Source organism: Oryctolagus cuniculus, chromosome 3, assembly GCF_964237555.1.
Source record: "Oryctolagus cuniculus chromosome 3, mOryCun1.1, whole genome shotgun sequence".
Classification (NCBI taxonomy): domain Eukaryota; kingdom Metazoa; phylum Chordata; class Mammalia; order Lagomorpha; family Leporidae; genus Oryctolagus; species Oryctolagus cuniculus.
Genome location: NC_091434.1, coordinates 9,538,732 through 9,557,561, shown reverse-complemented (window position 1 = coordinate 9,557,561; position 18,830 = coordinate 9,538,732). Strand labels below are relative to the sequence as shown.

General features: G+C 49.0%; 1 protein-coding gene and 1 long non-coding RNA gene across 6 annotated transcripts in view; one reads left to right on the top strand and one right to left on the bottom strand.

Annotated features, from left to right (window-relative positions):
- PID1 (phosphotyrosine interaction domain containing 1) overlaps positions 1-18,830 on the bottom strand; it is a 349,321-nt gene that overhangs the window by 262,902 nt on the left and 67,589 nt on the right. The window contains exons 1-2 of one of the 5 annotated variants that reach the window (XM_070070105.1): positions 9,985-10,167; positions 9,103-9,248 (exon numbers count right to left, since the gene is read on the bottom strand). The exons of 2 other annotated variants lie outside the window; for them this stretch is intronic. Coding sequence is in view for 1 of the 3 variants with exons in the window: in XM_008259277.4 (XP_008257499.1) it covers positions 8,401-8,430 (30 nt within the window). In the remaining 2 variants the exon portion in view is untranslated. Of the gene's footprint in view, positions 1-8,400; positions 8,762-9,102; positions 9,249-9,984; positions 10,168-18,830 lie in introns of those variants that run through there. 2 more of the 5 variants (XM_008259278.4, XM_008259277.4) reach the window with 2 other exon arrangements.
- On the top strand, positions 10,256-15,985 carry LOC127491680 (uncharacterized). Its single transcript, XR_007920539.2, has 5 exons — positions 10,256-10,869; positions 10,963-11,054; positions 12,487-12,663; positions 13,010-13,078; positions 13,770-15,985. It is a non-coding gene; the product is annotated as an uncharacterized lncRNA (long non-coding RNA).

Below are 18,830 nucleotides of genomic sequence, written 5' to 3'. Positions count from 1 at the left end.
TCTCTTCAGTCTGGAAACATCTCAAATTCCCGAGGTCCTCCCTGGAGCAACACTGCAGGTTCAGGCTCAGGATTGGCCACCCTTGCCTAGGATGTTGACCAGAGGGAGATGAAGGAGAAAGCAATAGTTTGGGCTTTCTTCCACCTGTCTTCAAGGATCACAAATCCACTGGACATAAATTCACATGCAGTCTAAGATAGGAATTCTACACAGAAACACTCATTTTGCCCCAGCATATGAAAATCAGGGCTGCCAATGTGACACAAAAGAAGCAAACATAGTCCAAAGACAGCATGGTTTCTGAGGATGGTGTAACCAACCAGGTTGCTCTGAATCACAGAAGTCCTTCTCTCGCAGGTGGGAGGTTGGAAGTCCACAATCAAGCTGTCAGCAGGGCCACCCTCCATCCAAAATCCTTGGGAGGAACACGTAATCAGTTCTCCCAGCTTCTTGTGGTTGCCAGCAACACATGGCGCCCCTTGGCTTAGAGTGGCATTGGTCCATTCTCCGCCTCCCTCGTCCCATGGCCTTCTACTCAGGGCCTCCTCTGTGACTTCAAATCTTTCCTTATGCAGACCCCAATCATTGGCTATAGGGCTCACCCTAATCCAATATGACCTCATCATAACTTGATTGCATTGGCACAAACTCTGTTGACAAACGAAGTCACTTTCAAGGGTACCCAGCAGCTAAGAGTTGAACACAACTTTCAGAGGGGACACAATGCAACCTACAATAACAACATACTGGTATTTAAATCTGAATTTTGGTCCTTTAGTAGTTGTGTCAAGAATTCCAGATAATCAAGTAATAAATTCTCAGCTAACATAATGGGGTGATATTTTTCTCATATAACTTTATGGTAAATTAAATCACCACATAGTGGTCTAAGATCTTTCCATCTTGTCACTCCAGCCTCTTTTAGCAGATTCATTTTTAACTTCATGGTTATTGTTTCAGAAGCACAATATGGCTACTGCAATACCAGACATCACATCTATGCTCAAGGCAGAAAGAAGAGAGAGAAGGAGAAAAAAGCTTCCCCAAAACGCTTTATTTGTGTTCATGAAGGTAAGCCACTCCAAGTAGATATCGCTTATATCCCAAAGGCTAAAAACTGGACTTTGACAACCCTTAGACCAAGTGCAGAAAGCTGTCAAGACTAGGCTAGACCACCATCCCTGGACTAGGACATAGCCATCTGCTTGCTGATCAAGTGACAGCCTTGTCAGTAAGAGAAAAAGTCAGAGGGCTGATGGGTAGTAAGTTACCTGTATTCTCTGGGCATCCATATGACAACCATAATACTGAGAAAACAAAATCCCTGCCCCTTAAATTTTTCACAAGGGTTAAATATGCCTTCCATATAAGGCAAATTGTCTGCTATATGATCCAGGAGGGAGAGTGCTTAACATCTCCTGGGTGTGACCCCCAGCTCTGCCTGGGAGGATTCTTGGGACTATGAATCAGGGCCAAGAAGACAGTAGGTGCTAAGAAAAAGCTGGCTGCTGTCACGATTATTATTATGAATACCACCCCTAATACCATAAGCTCAAGCCTACAACAAAGTGTAGTAAGATTTCGCTGTACCTAGAAAGTCACCTCTAGAACCCCTGGTAAATGACAGTCACCAGGCAGAAGCACTGGAGTGCAAGGGAACATTGTCTCTGGGACCCTGACCAGCACATCCTCTCCGAATGCTCCATCCTGACCTTGAGACTATCGCCTTTGCCCAGCTCACCCCCTACCCCTACACTCATCATCATAGGTGCTTCTTAATTTATATTAATAAAACTGAACACAGACCCTCCATCCTATCCACCCCCAATCGTGAGGGCAATTGCATCAGTGGATCACACCTTCCTATGGATCACAAGTAAATGGAGCTTCCCTACGTGAGGAGACAAGCACAGACTGAGCCGGTAATGAGCACCCTGGCCCCATCTTGCAAAGCCAACTAGCCAGGGATCTTCTTCTTTGTGAACAGAAACCACGAAAGTTTGACGGCATCAGCAAATATAAATATAATAAGCCCAACTACGAACAGAAGTGGGAGTCCTCTGAATTGACAACTAAGTCCCTCTTCTTGGGCAGTCCCTCTGCCACCCACCAGTACTTGGCATAATGTTTGGGATCTAGCAAGCATGTAGGTAAATGTTGATGGGTGATGGGAGAGAAGCTAGGAGCTTGTACACAAATGCAAAACTGTGTTTCTAAAGTAACCAACCTTGAAACATTACGGAGAAGTATTCCTATGTACTGAGCACCTACTGCATACTAAACTTTCTGCAAAGTAGATCTCTTCATTCTATAGATGGATAAGGCAAAGCTCAGAGAAATTCTGAACATGGACTGAATCATCACTAGTAAACAACAGAATAAAAATTATTTTAAATAGATAAATGTGCTTCTTTTTTGAGCTGTTTTTTGCCCTAATGATTCCTGATTCAGGAAACGACCTGGCTCATAAGGCCATTCCTAGAACTTTCATTATCCAAGATTTCAGTGGAAACATAAGATGGCAAAGGACTCCTGGGCCACCAGGCAAGGGAAGGAAGATGTCAACAAGATGAGGGACCCAGCCAGCATCAGTATTCAGTAGAGGCGCTTGCTGAGCACTGAAATATGCTAAATGCGCACGGCAGGTCTGCATCTCTTCTCTGACACCTTCCTGTCCCAGTTCTTGGGCCAAGAGGACAGACTTGGTAAATACTCTGAAGCTTTATCACTGATTAACAGCTAAACTGGAGCAAAACATTGTCTTAAGTTCATGTAAAGTGATAGCAGACTAATTCCACGAGACTTTAAGGAGGTCTCTGGACAAGCATCTCAATTATTTCTCCTGGCTCCACTTACATAAAGCCCCCATTTAGATGTGTGCCCGGGGGGGATGAGAGAAGCACACTGCAGTCATTGAATGTTCCTGGACTACTTTTATTTGCTGACCACTAACGAGTCCCTGGGCTGCTACTGTTCACGCAGTAAAATACTCCTGCAGAAGGCAGCTTGATCTCCTATAGTCGACGGGCTGGAAGGCGGACTCTTCCAGAATCTCCTCCAGGGACAATTTGCAAGGCAGAGTGGAGGCAATGTGAGGGAAGCAGGGAGAGAGCTAATCTGGAACATCAAACAAAATGCAGAAGTTACCCAACACTGGAAGATAACCCAGTACATGTCAACACGAGACAGCCATTAAGCAATGGGTAACCAAGGGGCAGAGGGTTTTTCCCAAGGATTGCATTCTGCAAACCTCTTGGTAGAGATTTTGCTGACAAACTGGAAGAAAGACCCAATGATGTAAGATTAAGACCTCAAATGAATGATAAATCCAAGTTGCCTTTATGTACGAATAAACTTTAATGCTTTGTGCCTACTCGACCACAAGGGATGAAATAAACAGCAAAATCTAGACTACACTTAGTGAGAAATGTATGCCTCAGGCAGAGGAGCCGTTGCTTATTCCCAAGCAACTACCCTGGAACTCTCCCACCACCGCCCTCCCTTCTCCCATGTGTATCTACACTCGGAATGACGGCCTACAGACTCAAGCTTGATCACCAGCTTGCAAGCACCCCAATTTGGACATCAATGGCATGGGTTCTGGTTGAAAAGAGTCTTAAACAACACATGGGAATTCTAGTTTAAAGATGACACAACAGCTTGTGTTTCCCAAATATTTGGGCCACCCAAACAGAGGAGCCCTTGGTCAACACAGGCAACCACATGGCTCCAACAAAAAAACATGATAGGAGCCTCTCAGAACCACGAGACAGCCATTGATCTATTTCTATTATCAGTAACAATACCACCAAGGGGTGTGGAGCAGGACGCATTGTCTCAGCCTTCTGCACTGCAGCGAAGTGATTATGAAGTCAAGTTTGGTCAAATTGCAGCTCATGGCCAAGTCGTTCCTAGTCTCTGGCATTCATTTTCTTTACCTCTAAATTGGGGATAAAAGAGGTTATGGGAGATAAATGAGATAGAAAATAAAAAGTCCCTGGGACACAGTGCCACACACAGGGCATTGGCTCTGGTTAACATCCGGTTCTTGTTCTAGGTTCTTCTTGTCAATCCAGCCTGCCTAGAATGCTGCTAGACTTGCCGTCATCCTCTCCCTGCCAGATGAGCCAGGTTGAGTGGGCTCCCACTGAGGCCTTAGACGGCTCTTCAGTCTCACAGCTCAGGGGAAGAGTGAAGTACCCTAACAGACAAACAAGTCTAGAACAATCCACACTGCAAATCATGAGAAGATAGTGCAGGGAACAAGCAAGAGCAAGGACCAGGTAATCCTCGGGGAAAAAGGAGTCTTCCCTCCTAAAGCCCCCAAATGTTTCAGTGAGGAATGTCAACCTCGTTATCAGCTAAAAGTTTACAAACTGTCTTCAAGATTTCTGTTCCCCCTTCCAGTTTCAGCCTCTTTGGGAAGTGCTAGTGCGCAGCTCTCCACCCAAAACAGGAGTGGAACAAGACAGCGGAGGGGTGGGGGAGACACACAGCTCAGGCTGAGAAACCAAATTCCAGCTCTGTGGATAAAGCGTTCTAGATTTCCTGGATCTGCCACGGGGAAATTATAACCTCTGAGAAGACAGGCAAATGATTAAACTGGAGGCTCCACAGTCAGACTCACTTGAAGCCAGTTCCACAGACCTCACATTTAGAACTTGCTAGGACTTGCCTCCCGCACGTTCTTACCATCACATTCTACTCTGTCCTTCTAACAACAGCACCGCCACAAAGATGCACTGGTCTCCTTTGTTGCCAACTCAGTGTTGATTCACGTCCCTCTGGCCTCCAGAAAATGCATCTTCACTCTGGGGGAACACACGTTTCCCCTCACGGCTATATCAGTCCACGCTGTTGCAGAGGACTCGCACTTTGGAGGGATCCCCCCCCTCCAGCTCAACAGTTAACTCAATCCGGAAACTTGTGCAAAATTTCAAATATCAGAAGTAATCTCACCTCTAGTTTGAAAAAGCAATGCTTAGCCTTGTTCTGCTGAAAAGTCCCTTTCACTCTTCGAAAAAGAGCCTGTCTCAAATCTACTTCTTTTAAAATCTACAACTCTCCGGAGGCCCTCCAAGGGGGGAAAAAATCCACTGCGCAGAAGAGAAGGTGAAAAGAGAAGAATTCATATTTATTCATCTTTGAAAAGTTGGGGAGGTAACATAAGTCTTCACATCCCTTTTGATCCTATTATATGTTTCATGGCAGCAGCTCCCAGCGAGGGCTCCAGTGGGATGCAACAGAAGTTTTAACATTCAAGGGAGCAAATGAACTTGCTGCGGTTCTGTGACTGAATGAGAAATTACCCAGCTCAGCCCCGCTCAGGGCCAACAGGTCTCTTTGCCTGTACTGGATTTGGGTCAAATGGCTAAACCTCAAATTAGCAAAGATCAGCACCACTTTTTTTTTTTAATTTGGCAAAAAAAGTGGGTATGATAATGAAACTCATAGCTGATCAAAGATGCCATCTCCCGAGCACGGGAGCGGTTTCTGCACTGAGAATTCACTCATCCAACGGTGGGGTCTCAGCAAAGTTTACAGGCTCCCAGGGCAGACCCTGGCGTTCGGTCGGCGGGCCTCATCTAATCGGAGCTCATAAACTCCACCAAGAAAGGACATCGTTATCGCCTTCCTTGCCTCTTTTGTTTCCAGGTCCTTGTGCTTGGGTAGTCATGAGCTGACGTCCTGGTCCTTTCAGGAAGCTCTGGATGCACTGCCTTCACTCCAAGTCTTCTCCATGAAAATGTTTGCATTAAAAAGGAATGATTGTTGGGGCGGGCGCTGTGGCATAGCAGGTAAAGCCGCTGCCTGCAGTGCCAGCATCCCATATGGGTGCCGGTTCTAGTCCCGGCTGCTCCACTTCTGATCCCGCTCTCTGCTATGGCCTGGGAAAGCAGCAGAAGATGGCCCAAGTCCAGACCCCACCTGGGAGACCAGGAAGAAGCTCCTGGCTCCTGGCTTCAGATCAGCACAGCTCTGAATGTTGCAGCCATCTGGGGAGTGAACCAGCTGATGGAAGACCTCTCTCTCTCTCTCCCTCTCTCTCTCTCTGCCTTTGCCTCTCTGTAACTCTCTTTCAAATAAATAAATCTTTAAAAAAATCTTTATAAAACGAAGGTGAATGAAAGCAGGGTGGGGCTTCCACATGGTTCAAGAGTGGGCCTCATCACCAACTTCCCCATCCCATCATTTCCACTGTTGTTGTCATGGCCACAGAATCTGAACATGGGAAAGCATCCACTCACTGAAGAATCGGAAATGAATGTTTCTATATGATGGTGCCTCGAGGGCAAAAAGGGGAAGGAAAAAATAATCCCAGACAGCAAAGAGAGACGTGACAAAGATAACCACAAGGAATGTAAATAAAATATTATTACAAGCAGCTCACCCACCACCTCACTCTCAACAGCTCCCTCCTCCAGAAGCAGAAAGAAAAAAGCATACAAATTGCCTGTTTGGGCCGCTATTTGGGAAGAAGCCATGAATATAAAGATTTTTTCCCAATTTGGCTCACTTTCATCATCCCCAGGCTTGAGATATCCCTTGAGAACTGGGTTCACCAGCTAATTTAATATCAGAGAGCATGAGGTTGCACCTTGTATTGATAAGGACCTCCCAACAGTGACTTCGGCTTGGTCATAAGCCCTGTTTACCTGAGCTTCTGAAAGCCTGGAACCCAAGCTCTCTCCACAGGACACCTTGAAATAAAATCAACACGTTGCAAGCACAAACTGTAAGCAACAAGACTCGTGCCAAAGAAGCACTTGGGCATATTTCACAGCAGGGTGGGCGGACGGTTCCAGCAAGGAACCGTGCTCATGGGGAACAGGACCAGCACTCTCCTCTGCCAAGGGTCACGTGCACCAGAGTGGACAGGATTTCCCAGGTGAAACAGGCCAGCAGGAACAGCTGCAACAGGCAAAAAAAACCTGCACTCTCTCCAGAGGTACAGCTCATCCAGCCAGAAAAGCCACCTTAGGAACCTTGGCCGTGGCTCTCTGAGAACTTCCAATACCTGCTCTCTATGCTTACACGGGACCTGCCACTCCCTTAGTTCCTTCTCCTCCTTTAGTGCAAAATGTGTGCCTTGAACTGAAGAAGTGAGCTACTGGCTCCTCGAGCCACTGCCCAAACACCTCCACATCACCTTCTGCCAATCATTCTCTCCAAGAGACCGGGAGGGGCTGAGAGAGGCTGGCCACTCACCTCCCCATCTGGAAGGCCAGTTTTCTTTTTGAGACCCCAGGGGATTGGGCCAATGTCTCGGGTTCTGCTACAGTGAATACACCTCCCAACAAACTGTGGCTGAGGACACCTGGCCAAGAGCTAAGGGGCATCTGTCTCTGCTAGATGCAATGCCCTCTGCAGGTTAATCCTCCGTGTGGGCACCCTGAGCATAGGGTCTAGAGACTGTCCTTTCAGGAGGGTCTGAATATGCCTAGAGAAACCTCCCAGCTATCCAGAGCTCCTGGCCTGGCTGTGCTGTCCTCAGACTCAGCCCAGGCTTCCAACAGGGCGCATTTCACCACTCAAATACTTCTTCAAAGTTTACTACGAAACAATGTGGTTCTGAAGCCTGCCAAAAGTTGGACTGCAGGATACGGTGGATTTGGGCTGGCAGGGGAGCTGCTGCCCTGTTGAGACTACTTCTTAGCAAAAAGCAGTCGTGGAACCTCGCAAGCCAGGGAGATCTCTGGGCCCTGGGAGTCACGAATTGAGTGCCTCTTGGAAAACGCCCCCTCTTTCTGACCATGACCCCTTCCCCAGTGCCCTCCTTCCGAATCCTGATGGCAGGCAGTCTGGCATCTCTGGACACGCAGTGAAAAACTTCTGAGGGACTGACCAGACACCTAGATAACCAGGGCTGGCTGTAGGGAACTTCAGATTTCAAGTATCCGGAGGAGCTGAGGGGTTCGGGCCAGAGGACAAGAGAGCGCCACTGAAGAGGGAGAAAATCAACTAAGTAGCATACCACGACCAAGCCAAACCAAGCTTGGTGTTTCCAAATTATATTGGCAAACGGCTGCTTCCACAAATCATTTTTCTGTCTTTCCTGGAGACAAAAAGAGAGAGACAGAGAAATCTGGAGTCAAAAGCCCTAAGCCCCAGAGGGGTAAAGCGCTGTCAGTACCAGGCAACCTAAAATTGCCGGTCAGAACGCCGCACGCTACAGAGACCCACACGCACGCAAGCACCGCCGAGCCAAACTTGCAGCCCCAGCCGTGCGTTGGTCAGTTTCATCAGCCCGGGGCCCGCCGGGCGCCGGGCTCCGGGCGAAGTGGCAGCATCACGTTGCCACCGACGCGTGTGCTTCGATGCTTTTGGAAAAATACCCTCTGTTCCTCCGACCCAACCCCTCCTCCTCCAGGCTGGCCCCGGCTCCCCGGAGCCCCTTACCTGCAGGCGCTCCGTGGCCGGCTGCCACATCTTCCAGCCGCGCGGGGTTTGGCAAGGGGAGCCGCGCGCAAGACTCTGCCGATCGATCACACCGTGGGGAAAGCCGGGGGCCGTGCGGCCGCTTTACATCTGGGGGTCGGGGTCCGCGGGACTTGTGTCCTGGCGCCGGCCGCCGCCGGGTGGGCGCAGAGGGCTGCGAGCACCGAAGACGCGGCGCTGTACCGCCCGCAACTCGTGGGCACGGCCGCGCGCCGGCTGTCCTGGCGCAGCTGCGAGAGGACTGCGCAGCTCCGCCCGGGCCCGCGAGCGCACGGCGGTGGCGGCGGCGGCGGCGGCCGCTCCCTCCTCCCCCGCCGCCGCCGCCGCCGCCGCCGCCTCCCGGACCTGCGCGCTCTGAGCATGCCCGGAGAGGGCGCTCGCCCGGGAGCCGGCGCCCAGGGGCAACTGGGGGCAGGGGGAGCGCAGCCACGGCGGCCCCCACCTCCGGCGAGGACAGAGTCGGGGGTCTGGGAGTGCGGTCGCTGTTCACCCCATTGGGCCGGGGTCTGGGAGAGGGCACCAGGCCACCAGGGAAGCGCTTGGAGACACAAGAGAGAAAGCTGTAGCCTCCAGGGCGCCCAGGCTTCCAGTCCGCAGGGATCCCGAAGCGCCTGCGCTGTATTTTGCCCCTGGCTGCAAAGGCCATGAAGTCTTTCCACCCACCTGAGTTAACTGAGCAGCTGTTAATGCCCAGGCCTTGTACTGGGCTCTGAGAACCGAAGGCCCAGCACGCGCTCCTCTCCGGAACGGATGTCTGGTGGTCTGGGGAGACAGGCAGGGCCCAGCAGGTGCCTAGCAGGCGGGGATCCCTGTTGGGAAGAAGATAGAACTGGGCTGATGGGTGGGGAAGGGGAGGGGCGAACCCCCGGGGGGCGGTCCCTGGCGAATGCCTGAAGCAAGACCCAGAGGATGGGCGCTGAGGGTGACCTGGCCACGAGGTCCCCGGCGAGGACTCTGCAGCCCGAGATCTGCAGATGCTCAGTGGAATCTCAGAACCCAACAGGAAGCCACTAGAAGACCCTAGGCCTGGGGGCTCCGGGGCTGATGCTGGGCTGAGAAAGTAGACCCTTCCCCAACAGGTCCTGTGCTTCCCATCCCCATGGGTACAAACGATCCACGTGGGGGTCAGTGGAGTGTAGGGACTTATAGGGTGCACACACAGATACCTTCGGGGCAAGGGGTCTTTGCCCTGCACCTCTAACAGTGCTGAGGGCGCAGTGCAGTGTGTGAGAGCCACCCTCTAGGGCTGGGGGCCAGGGGTCTTGGCAGGACCACTTGCTAAGCTTGTGTGGAGAGAGAATGAAAGGTGTGGGTGAACACGGCGGAGGAACAGCGAGGGGCAGAAAGAGCACAGTGCCCATCTGTCTCAGGCACCTGAAAGGCAAAATGCAGAGAGCAACAGGGCTGGGTCCTGAGTCGCTGGTGCCTTGTCAAGACAGACATCCTCCGCCTGGGGGATCTGCCATTCCCCTCATCCCACAAGGGTACACTGATCTGCAGATGTCAGAGTGCTCCCAGACCCAGCCCTCAGTCCCCCAAGATCACCTGAGCACCTCTCCTAGGGACACAAGCCTCCACCAGCCAAGGCTCGGGGGAATCCTCTTCTGGACCACGCAGCTGCCTGGCAGGTGCCGCCTGCCCAGGCAAGCCCGGATCCCTCGATGTCCTCGGGAGCTAGCTGCTGGCACAGCCGCGGAGCTGCCTCTGAAGGGCTGGTCTGGGTCTCTGGAATCATCCGCAGGACCTCCCACCCCTGCCTGAGAGCCACACAGGCCTTCTCAGCTCCCGCTCTGGCCCTACGGACGAATCCCTTCTCGCCAGGGGCTGTTGAGCCAACCCTGCGTGCGGATTGCTCCTCGGATGCCTGGTGGTGTGGTTTCCATTTTGAGATGACATTTTTCCTTTTCCAATAACTCATCCTGCACACCTCCCACACCTAGAAAATTCCTGATGAAAATAAGACTCTCTCCAAGCACCCCCTACACACACTCCAGTTCTCTGTTCCCAGATCCCAGGATACAGAGAGAATCCAAATGTGCATATTAAACCTCTCGGGAAGCTAAAACAGGAACATTCCGTCGCCAAGGCTGTCTTCAGACGTAAGCTTTGAAATCAGTCTTACTTGCAGATGCTCCGGTGGAACAGTGATCTGGTTTGAAATAACAGTGGTACGAGAAAGCGACCTCGATTCAGATTGCATGAGAGCATTAAATCCTGGCTTTTCACCTCCACGTGGAATTAATTGTTATGACTCAGTAATATGGCTTTTAGTTGGGAGCGTGATGCTATTTAAAAAGTGTTTCGGCTCCACAGAGATTCGTCTTAGCTACCATTCCCACTTCGTAGGCAGATTTGGTCAGCGAGAGGATGTACTTAAACTCAAGCGGCACTGCTGTTTAATTACCTCTATGCCGCCAACCAGGAAACGAGGTGAGAGGAGGGAGGGAGAGACAGGGCAAGGCTGGTGAGAGGTGAGATGACAGAAGGATAACCTCCCACCCCTCGATTTTGCTTCCCATTCAGGAAGAAGCTGCCACTGAGGGTGAATGAAACAGAGACATCTACTGGCGAGAGATGGGACCTGCGTGCTAAACTCTCCCAGCTTGTCCTTCCTGGTGAGCCTGAACGTGCTGGTTTATAGTGTAAACAGGTTTGCTCTGAGCAAGGAACTGTCCTTGAAAAGAAGCAAGAGTGTTTTGAGGCAATGAACGCAAATATGAGGCACTTGAGTACGTGTCTAGTTTCACGTACTTAGCCTCCTACAATTACCTAAGCGGGTCTCATCTTGTTAAAAAAAATAGCGTTTCAGGGAAAATGATAAAAGAAAGGGCAGAGGGAAAGAAGGAAGGGAGGAGGGGGGGGAGAGGGAGAATGACTGACAAGGCCCAGGTGAGTTGCAAACACATTTGGTCCAGAAAAATATTTACAGCCATCACTAGAAATGTTAATAAGCCAGATTTAATCTAGCTCGGGGTTCTGAACACAACCATAAGCAACCTAAACACCCAAGTCAGGATAATAGTGAAGTAAATTGTCATCCAACACATCAAAGAAATATTAAAATATGCAGCCACTATAATTGTAGAGTTATATTACCGATGGGAAAGTGCTTATAATGAATCTGTAAAAGTAAGATAAAGTGTGAATAACTTGAACACGTGTGCAAAATATGTATCCATCACAACAAATATTGTAGAGGAGTCAGGACAATGGAGAGACTCCACTGGAATCCTAATCTTCAAACTGTGTATGTAGGCGACAGCTCTTCCTCGGTCATTTGCCGTGCCGACCCGGAACCTTGGGTTTCCAGCAGTAAGCAGGGTGATGGCATTCCCTAGCAGGATTGTCAGGAGCAGTGAGTGAGTTAGCATGTGCAGCCTGCCTGGCGCATAGGGCGTGTGTGGAAACCATCCCCATCATGTTCCTGCCCCTTTCTATTATTGCAGTGATTGAGTTAGCACACAGTGGCCCATGCTTCCTGTGGTTAAGTCATTTCCACTGGAAATATTTGTAGACTTAGGTGATCTGATGTAGTTTCTCAGAGAAAAACCATAATCCATAATGTAGCCCAGTGACAATTCTAATGTCAGCAGACAGCCAGCGAAACCTGGGATGATTATATTAGCAGAGTGAGCCCGAGAAAGTCCTTTTGATGGCGTCACGGGCCTTGTTTCAAAATCGCCAACCCAGCTGTCAACAAGCAGCATGGAGAAGTCTGCAAATTCATTAAATAATTCAAGCCTCCCTGGAATGATGGAACTTCTGTGCCCACGTAGTGACAGGTATTTAACAGGGATATTAAGATGATTCCATTTCTCCCTCCAAAGGAAACCTTCACCGTTTGTCTGTAAACTTGCTTAAAGCTAAATAGTGCAGGCCTAGCTAATATTCATGCTGTGACTCTGCCACCCATGAGGTCCTCATGCCCTTGCCAGCCTTAGACATGTGAGAGATTATTTTCAAACACGCCACAAGCCTTCCCTCTCCCTTCCTTCCAAGAAGTTGTACTCCTTTGCACTGAGCCTGGACTGCTTCTCCCCTCATTAGATGGAGTCTGTCCATGCTCCTTGTCCCTGTGTTGGGCTTGCGCTTACTTGGCCACTGCCATGAAGCAGTTAGGATGCTGTAGAGCTTCTGCCCTCATCCTGTTGGCACCTGAGATCATCCCACAATGCCGAGAACCACCCAGAAGGAAGCCAAACCAACAGCACCATGGACAGACAGGTGAGTAAGCTCAATTCAGAACACGCAGATCAAACTACCCAAGGACATTCACCACATGGGTGTGGCTAGCAGAAGGACCACCTAGCAGAGACCACTCCAAATTTCTGATTCTTAGAATTGTGAGCATGTAACGTGGTGGTTCTCTTTAACTTTAAGTGTTGGGGTGACTTGTCAAATGTGCTAGATAACTGAGAGATAACATATTACTAGCGATGCCAGCCTTAGCCAGGCAACCTCACATGCCTCAATGGTTGCTACCAACTGATGTATCTGGGATGACACTAAAAAGCAGCTCTACAGTCCAGCATTAAGACTTACTTCCCTTCTTTGTTTTACTTCTCTCCAGCTCCCTCACCATACTTCAGTCCTCAATCCTTTGATCAGATTGTGTGGGCCTCGCCTCTATCGTTTTCTAGTAAGTCCCTCAGGAGGGTGGGAGGTGGCCTGGGCTCCAGCCAGGCAATGGTCAAGGTGACTTTTGTCTGGTGCAATTTGCAGTCAGCATGAAGTGATCTGCTCTTCTCCAGCCCTTCTCACCTTTCTGGGTGCTATCAATACAAACGTCACTCCGCCCTTCCTTTGCACAGGCCAATGCAGCCTCTGTTTCAATTAGAGCCTCAGGGAGTTGATCAGGAGAGTGGTGTTTAGATCCGCGTTCACCACATCTGCCCAGAGAAGGGGCAGTCCTATACTGGTGCTGTTCTCTGGGGGCCGGCTTCTTCCTCTACAACATTCTGAACCAAATGACTGACCCTGTGACCCCAAATACACCCTCCCAGGAACACTTTATGTTATCTTCCTATCTCGAAACTTCTCCATCTGAGCAGAGTTCACACAAGATCCAATCTTTCTTTGCTTCTGTTTTTTTCCTCTCTCTTTCTTCTCATTACTATTATCAAAGCCAAAAATTACTTGTCCTCAACCTATAGGAAATGTGTTGGACATAATTTTTAGAAAATAGGCTGCCTAGGGAAAAAAATTCATTATGCTAAGAAAGATGCTTGCCAACCACCAGTGGCCTTTGCTAACTCAAAACCTCAATATACAACTGTACAGTGTGAAACCTGCACAGCTGACCAGACTACTTCCCCTTGCTGTTCCTTCAGAGATCCACTGGACTGTTCCAACATGGAAGTCGTCAGGGAATGGCATAAAGTTCATGACCTTATGGATGAGAATTGGGAGAGAAATAAGGTGAAAACAGTCTTCACTTTTAACAACCTCTACCTGGAGCTGCAGGTAGAGTATTGCAAAAGCTATGTCTGTGTGCTATGTATTCTGTTTTTACTGCTCGTATTGTAAGCAGTAGAGTCATGGAGTAGGAAATCATTGCTGGCAATGGCCATCCAGATCCTCTTCAGGGACAGTGAGCTCACTGCTTCGGCAGCCAGGAGTACAGGACGATGGTGTGTGTGTGTGTGCACCAGTGCCCTACAGCCGAATTCCTCTCTGGCGTTGCCGTACACCAAAGGAAGCTGACTTGTCCAAGGTTATGCGCCCTCCCTTGATTCAGGCAATTTCCAAAGACCAGGGGTGCAGAGGCCTCGCTGGGGGAGAGCTGTGAGAGCCAGCCTGTTTGGGGTAGCCAGCATTCGGGTGCAGCTGCCTCACAGTTCAACCCTTCTGCTACAAAGCTGCTTCTCTCAGTTGCTTACAGATTCACTGGGGATTTTTCCCCCCGATCACCCACTCAATGACAATAAGGAGAGTACTGATACAGGGTAATTGTTTAAACTTTCACTAGTAGCAAGCTGAAAAGTGGAAGCAAAAGGAAGAGAATGTGCTGATGGGTGCAAAGTCTCAGGCATAAGAGGGATTAGGGGAAACAGTTATTATGAGGATTATGGACTCAGATGGCTCTTGCACTGGAGAAAGATGAGGAACTCCTGCTGGTAATTAAGATGAGGCACAAAAGCCAGTGTGCTCCTTCACAGTGTGTACCCAGACCTCCATCTCCTGCAGCTAAATGGGAGAGAAAGCTGAGGATCAGGCCCAGGGATTCATCACACAGAGAGCTGAGCTCCAGAAAGTGCTGCAGCAAGTTTAGGACCTACTGGGAAGGAGTGAGACCCTGCAGCTGTGGCTGGGGACACAGGTTAATGCCCTTGCAACTCCTGAATCCCCAGCTTCTCTGACCCTGTGAACTCAGACAAGTGCTCACTCCTTCCTGGGAGATGTGCTTCTGTCCTGACACATGCATCACATTCTGCTTTGCAAAACAACTATTTGAACATAATTGACGTTTACAGTGACCCTGCACACAGCAAAAGCAGGACACTCAGTCTTTTTAACTGTGCATGAACATTCGCCAACCTAGATCATCTCCTGCTCCCTCACGTAAGACTTAGTAACTTTAAAAGAATTGAAATTCTACAGAAAATGTTCTCTGACCAACAGAATGAACTCAGAAATCAGTAACAGAGAGATACCTTGGAAAATGCACAAAAAGTTTGGAAGTTGGACAGCACATATCAAATAACAGGGAGATCGAAGAAGAAATCACAAAGGAAATTTTAAATATTTTCGTTGAATTATTAGAAATACCAGCCTATCCCAGAAGTGCAGTGGAGGATGGTCCAGGTCCTTGGGCCCTGCACCCGCCTGGGAGACCAGGAGGAAGCACCTGGCTCCTGGCTTCTGATAGGCGCAGCACGCTGGCCACAATGCGCCGGCCATAGCAGCCACTTGGGGGGTGAACCAATGGAAAAGAAAGACCTTTCTCTCTGTCTCTCTCTCTCTCACTGTCTAACTCTGCCTGTCAAAAATTTTTTTTAAATTAAAAAAAAGAAATACCAGCCTATCAAAACTATCACATGCAGCAAAAGCAGTATGTTGAGAGGAATTTGTAGTCCGTCCTTAGAAAAGATGTCTAGAATTAATTCTCAAAGCACCTGCCTTAAAAATCTAGGACAAGAAAGAGTGGACTGCATGAGACTCTCCAGCATCAGTGCTTGGTCTATAAATTGGCAAAATCATTTCAGAAAATGGGTTGGCAGCTTCTTGTATAGTTCCACATATGCTGTCACAGGACCCCGTGATTCTACTGAGATATTTGCCCAAGAAAAGTGAGACCTATGTCCACACACAGACTCAGGCAGTCATAGCAGCTTGATTCATCACAGCCCACAGGTGCATGGCTGAACATGCTGCGGTATGTCCTTTCTGCAGAATGCTGTCAGCAGTAAAAGGGACCAAGTCGTTAGCACACGCAGCAACATGGGTGGATCCCGAAACCATTACAGAGCAAAAGAAGTACTAAGAGAAGACCGTAATTCTGTGAAATGGTGCCATTATCATTAAATTCTAGAAAACACAACACTCATCTGCAGACATGTAGTAAGGGGGAGGGGAAGAAAATTAGCATGTTTCTTAGAATTGGAGGTGGGAGCTAGAAGGTGGGTGGTGACTGAATACAATTGGATGCAAGGGAGTTTTCTGGGGTGTTAGAAGTAGCCTACTTCGGGGCCGGCACTGTGGTGCAGCGAGTTAACACCCTGGTCTGAAGCGCAGGCATCCCATATGGGCACCAGTTTGAGACCCGGCTGCTCCACTTTTGATCCAGCTCTCTGCTATGGCCTGGGAAAGCAGTAGAAGATGGCCCAAGTGCTTGGGCCCCTGCACTCATGTGGGAGACCCAAAAGAAGCTCCTGGCTCCTGGCTTGGGATCAGGACAGCTCTGGCCGTGTGGCCAATTGGGGAGTGAACCATCGGATGGAAGACCGATCTCTCTCTCTTTCTCTCTCTCTGCCTCTCTTATCTCTGTGTAACTCTGACTTTTGAATAAATAAATCTTTAAAAAAAAAAAAAGAAGTAGCCTACTTCTTGATTATGGTGCAGTGAGGAGTCAAAACTCATCAAACCACACACTTAATACACATTCATTTAATCCTGTGTCAATTATATCTCAAAAGACTTTACTTCACATGTTTCTGAGGCAGATACCTGGCACAACAGTTAAGATACCAATCAGGATGCCCATTCCATATCAGAATATCAGAGTGTGAGTCCCAACTCCATTCCCAGTTTCACCTTCCTGCTAATGCAAACCCTGGGAGACAGCCTTGAAGGTTCACCTGTCTCCCATGTGGGAGACCTATAGTGAGTTCCCATCTCCTGGCCACACTCTGGCCCAGCCCCAGCCCCAGCTGCGAACCAGGGAAGTGAACCAGTGGATGTGAAACCTCTCTCTTCCCCTTCCCTCGCTTTTTAAATAATTCATTAATTAAATGTTTCCGTATCTATTTCTCATAACTAAAAGTATATTCACATTCTATGTAAAAAAAAAAGAAAGATAGATAGAATGAAGGGAGGGAGGGAGAGAAGGAAGAGAAAGAGGGGAGGGAGGGAAGAAGAGAGAGAGGGAGGAAGGAGGGAGAGAATCAGGATAGCCTGGTTCTAGTTCCTGGGAAGTCTTTTTGGGGTTGCGATGACCCCATTGTTCAGAAAAGACACACACACAGAATGAGGAAGCACCGTTTAACCACCTCCTACCATCTGACACTCGGGTTTCTCTACTTCCCCTAATTCAGAGTTTTCAATCCATTTTAACAGGTTGCAAAATCAGATTAGTGAGTCATGATCAGAACTGCTTTATAGGATGTAAAAGGGAAGAGTAGAAAAGAGTAGAAGAGCAGTGTGCCACACACAATAAAAGGAAGTAATGTTTTAGCTGTGTGTGTGTGTGTGCATAAGATGTCATGATGCAAAATTCTTAGGAGTGTCATGAAAGCTATGTTCTAACATGTTTCCCCCATACTCTGAACAAGTGCTGACAAGGACCACTCTGGGACTGGCATTGTGGTATAGTGGGTAAAGCCATCACTTGCATATCAGTGCCAATTCAAGTCCCAGCTGCTTCACTTCCAATCTAGCTCCCTGCTAAGCCACCTGGGAAAGCAGCTGAAGATGGCCCAAGCACCTGGGCCCCTGCCACCTATGTGAAAGACCTGGATGAAGCTCCAGGCTCCTGGCTTCAGCTTGGCCCATCCCAAGCCTGTTGAGCCATTTGGACAGTGACCAGCAAATGGAAGGTTTGTGTGTGCGCGCACACACATTTGTGTGTGTGTGTGTGTCCCTGTCTCTCTAAGATTCTCTGCTTCCCACTCCCAACACAACACACATACACACAGAGACCATCTAGCTCTGTCTCTGGTTTCATTCCTACATGTGGTTTTTAAAAATGACATGGGAGCTCGGCACCATAGCTCACTTGGTTGATCCTCCGCCTGTGGCACCAGCATCCCATATGGGCACCAGGTTCTAGTCCCAGTTGCTCCTCTTCCAGTCCAGCTCTCTGCTGTGGCCTGGGAGGGCAGTGGAGGATGGCCCAAGTGCTTGGGCCCCTGCACCCGCATGGAGACCAGGAAGAACCACCTGGCTCCTGGCTTTGGATCGGCACAGCACCGGCCATAGCAGCCATTTGGGGAGTGACCCAACAGAAGGAAGACCTTTCTCTCTGTCTCTCTCTCTCTCACTGTCTATAACTCTACCTGTGAAATTTAAAAAAAAAATGACATGGGAATAGAGACAAAGATAGAGGAGGAGACAGCCAAAATCATTTTAGAGTCAAGGGAAAACAATCAATCCAAGGAAATCTACCTTCTTTAAATTATGTTCTCTGATTTTTCTCTAATTATCTCAACTTGTAGCAGATTAAGAGTTCAGGCTCCCAAGTCAGACAGGCCTGGGTTCAATTCTGATTCTAAATATTCACCAGAAACAGAAATGGCAGGAACACCCTCACATCTGTAAACACATTGTTCTATGATTTTTAAATCTAGAATATTTTAGGGTAGGTCTCACCCCTCCCCAGGACAGCACAGGAAGCTAGGAGCCCTCCATGTGCCTGCTGGGACTGCTGCAGTCAGCAGAGTCACTCTTACTTTTCTGGGGCTACTTATATTCTGCCAACTTTCTAAGTTTCCCTTCTCTGCTGTATAATTTTTCAATGTAGCTAAAAATGAGTTTCTAGAACATTGTGCCCAATCATGAATGTAATGGCAATGGCCTGTGGCTTTAGTCCTTGGTGCTTCAGTATCAGGCTATAGGGCTGATATCCATCATTGCCCAATTTTGAGACTCTCCTCACACCATTCAAAGGCTCACTGACCATGGCAGGGGTCTGTAAACCAGAGAGCGGCTGGCGCCGCGGCTCAATAGGCTAATCC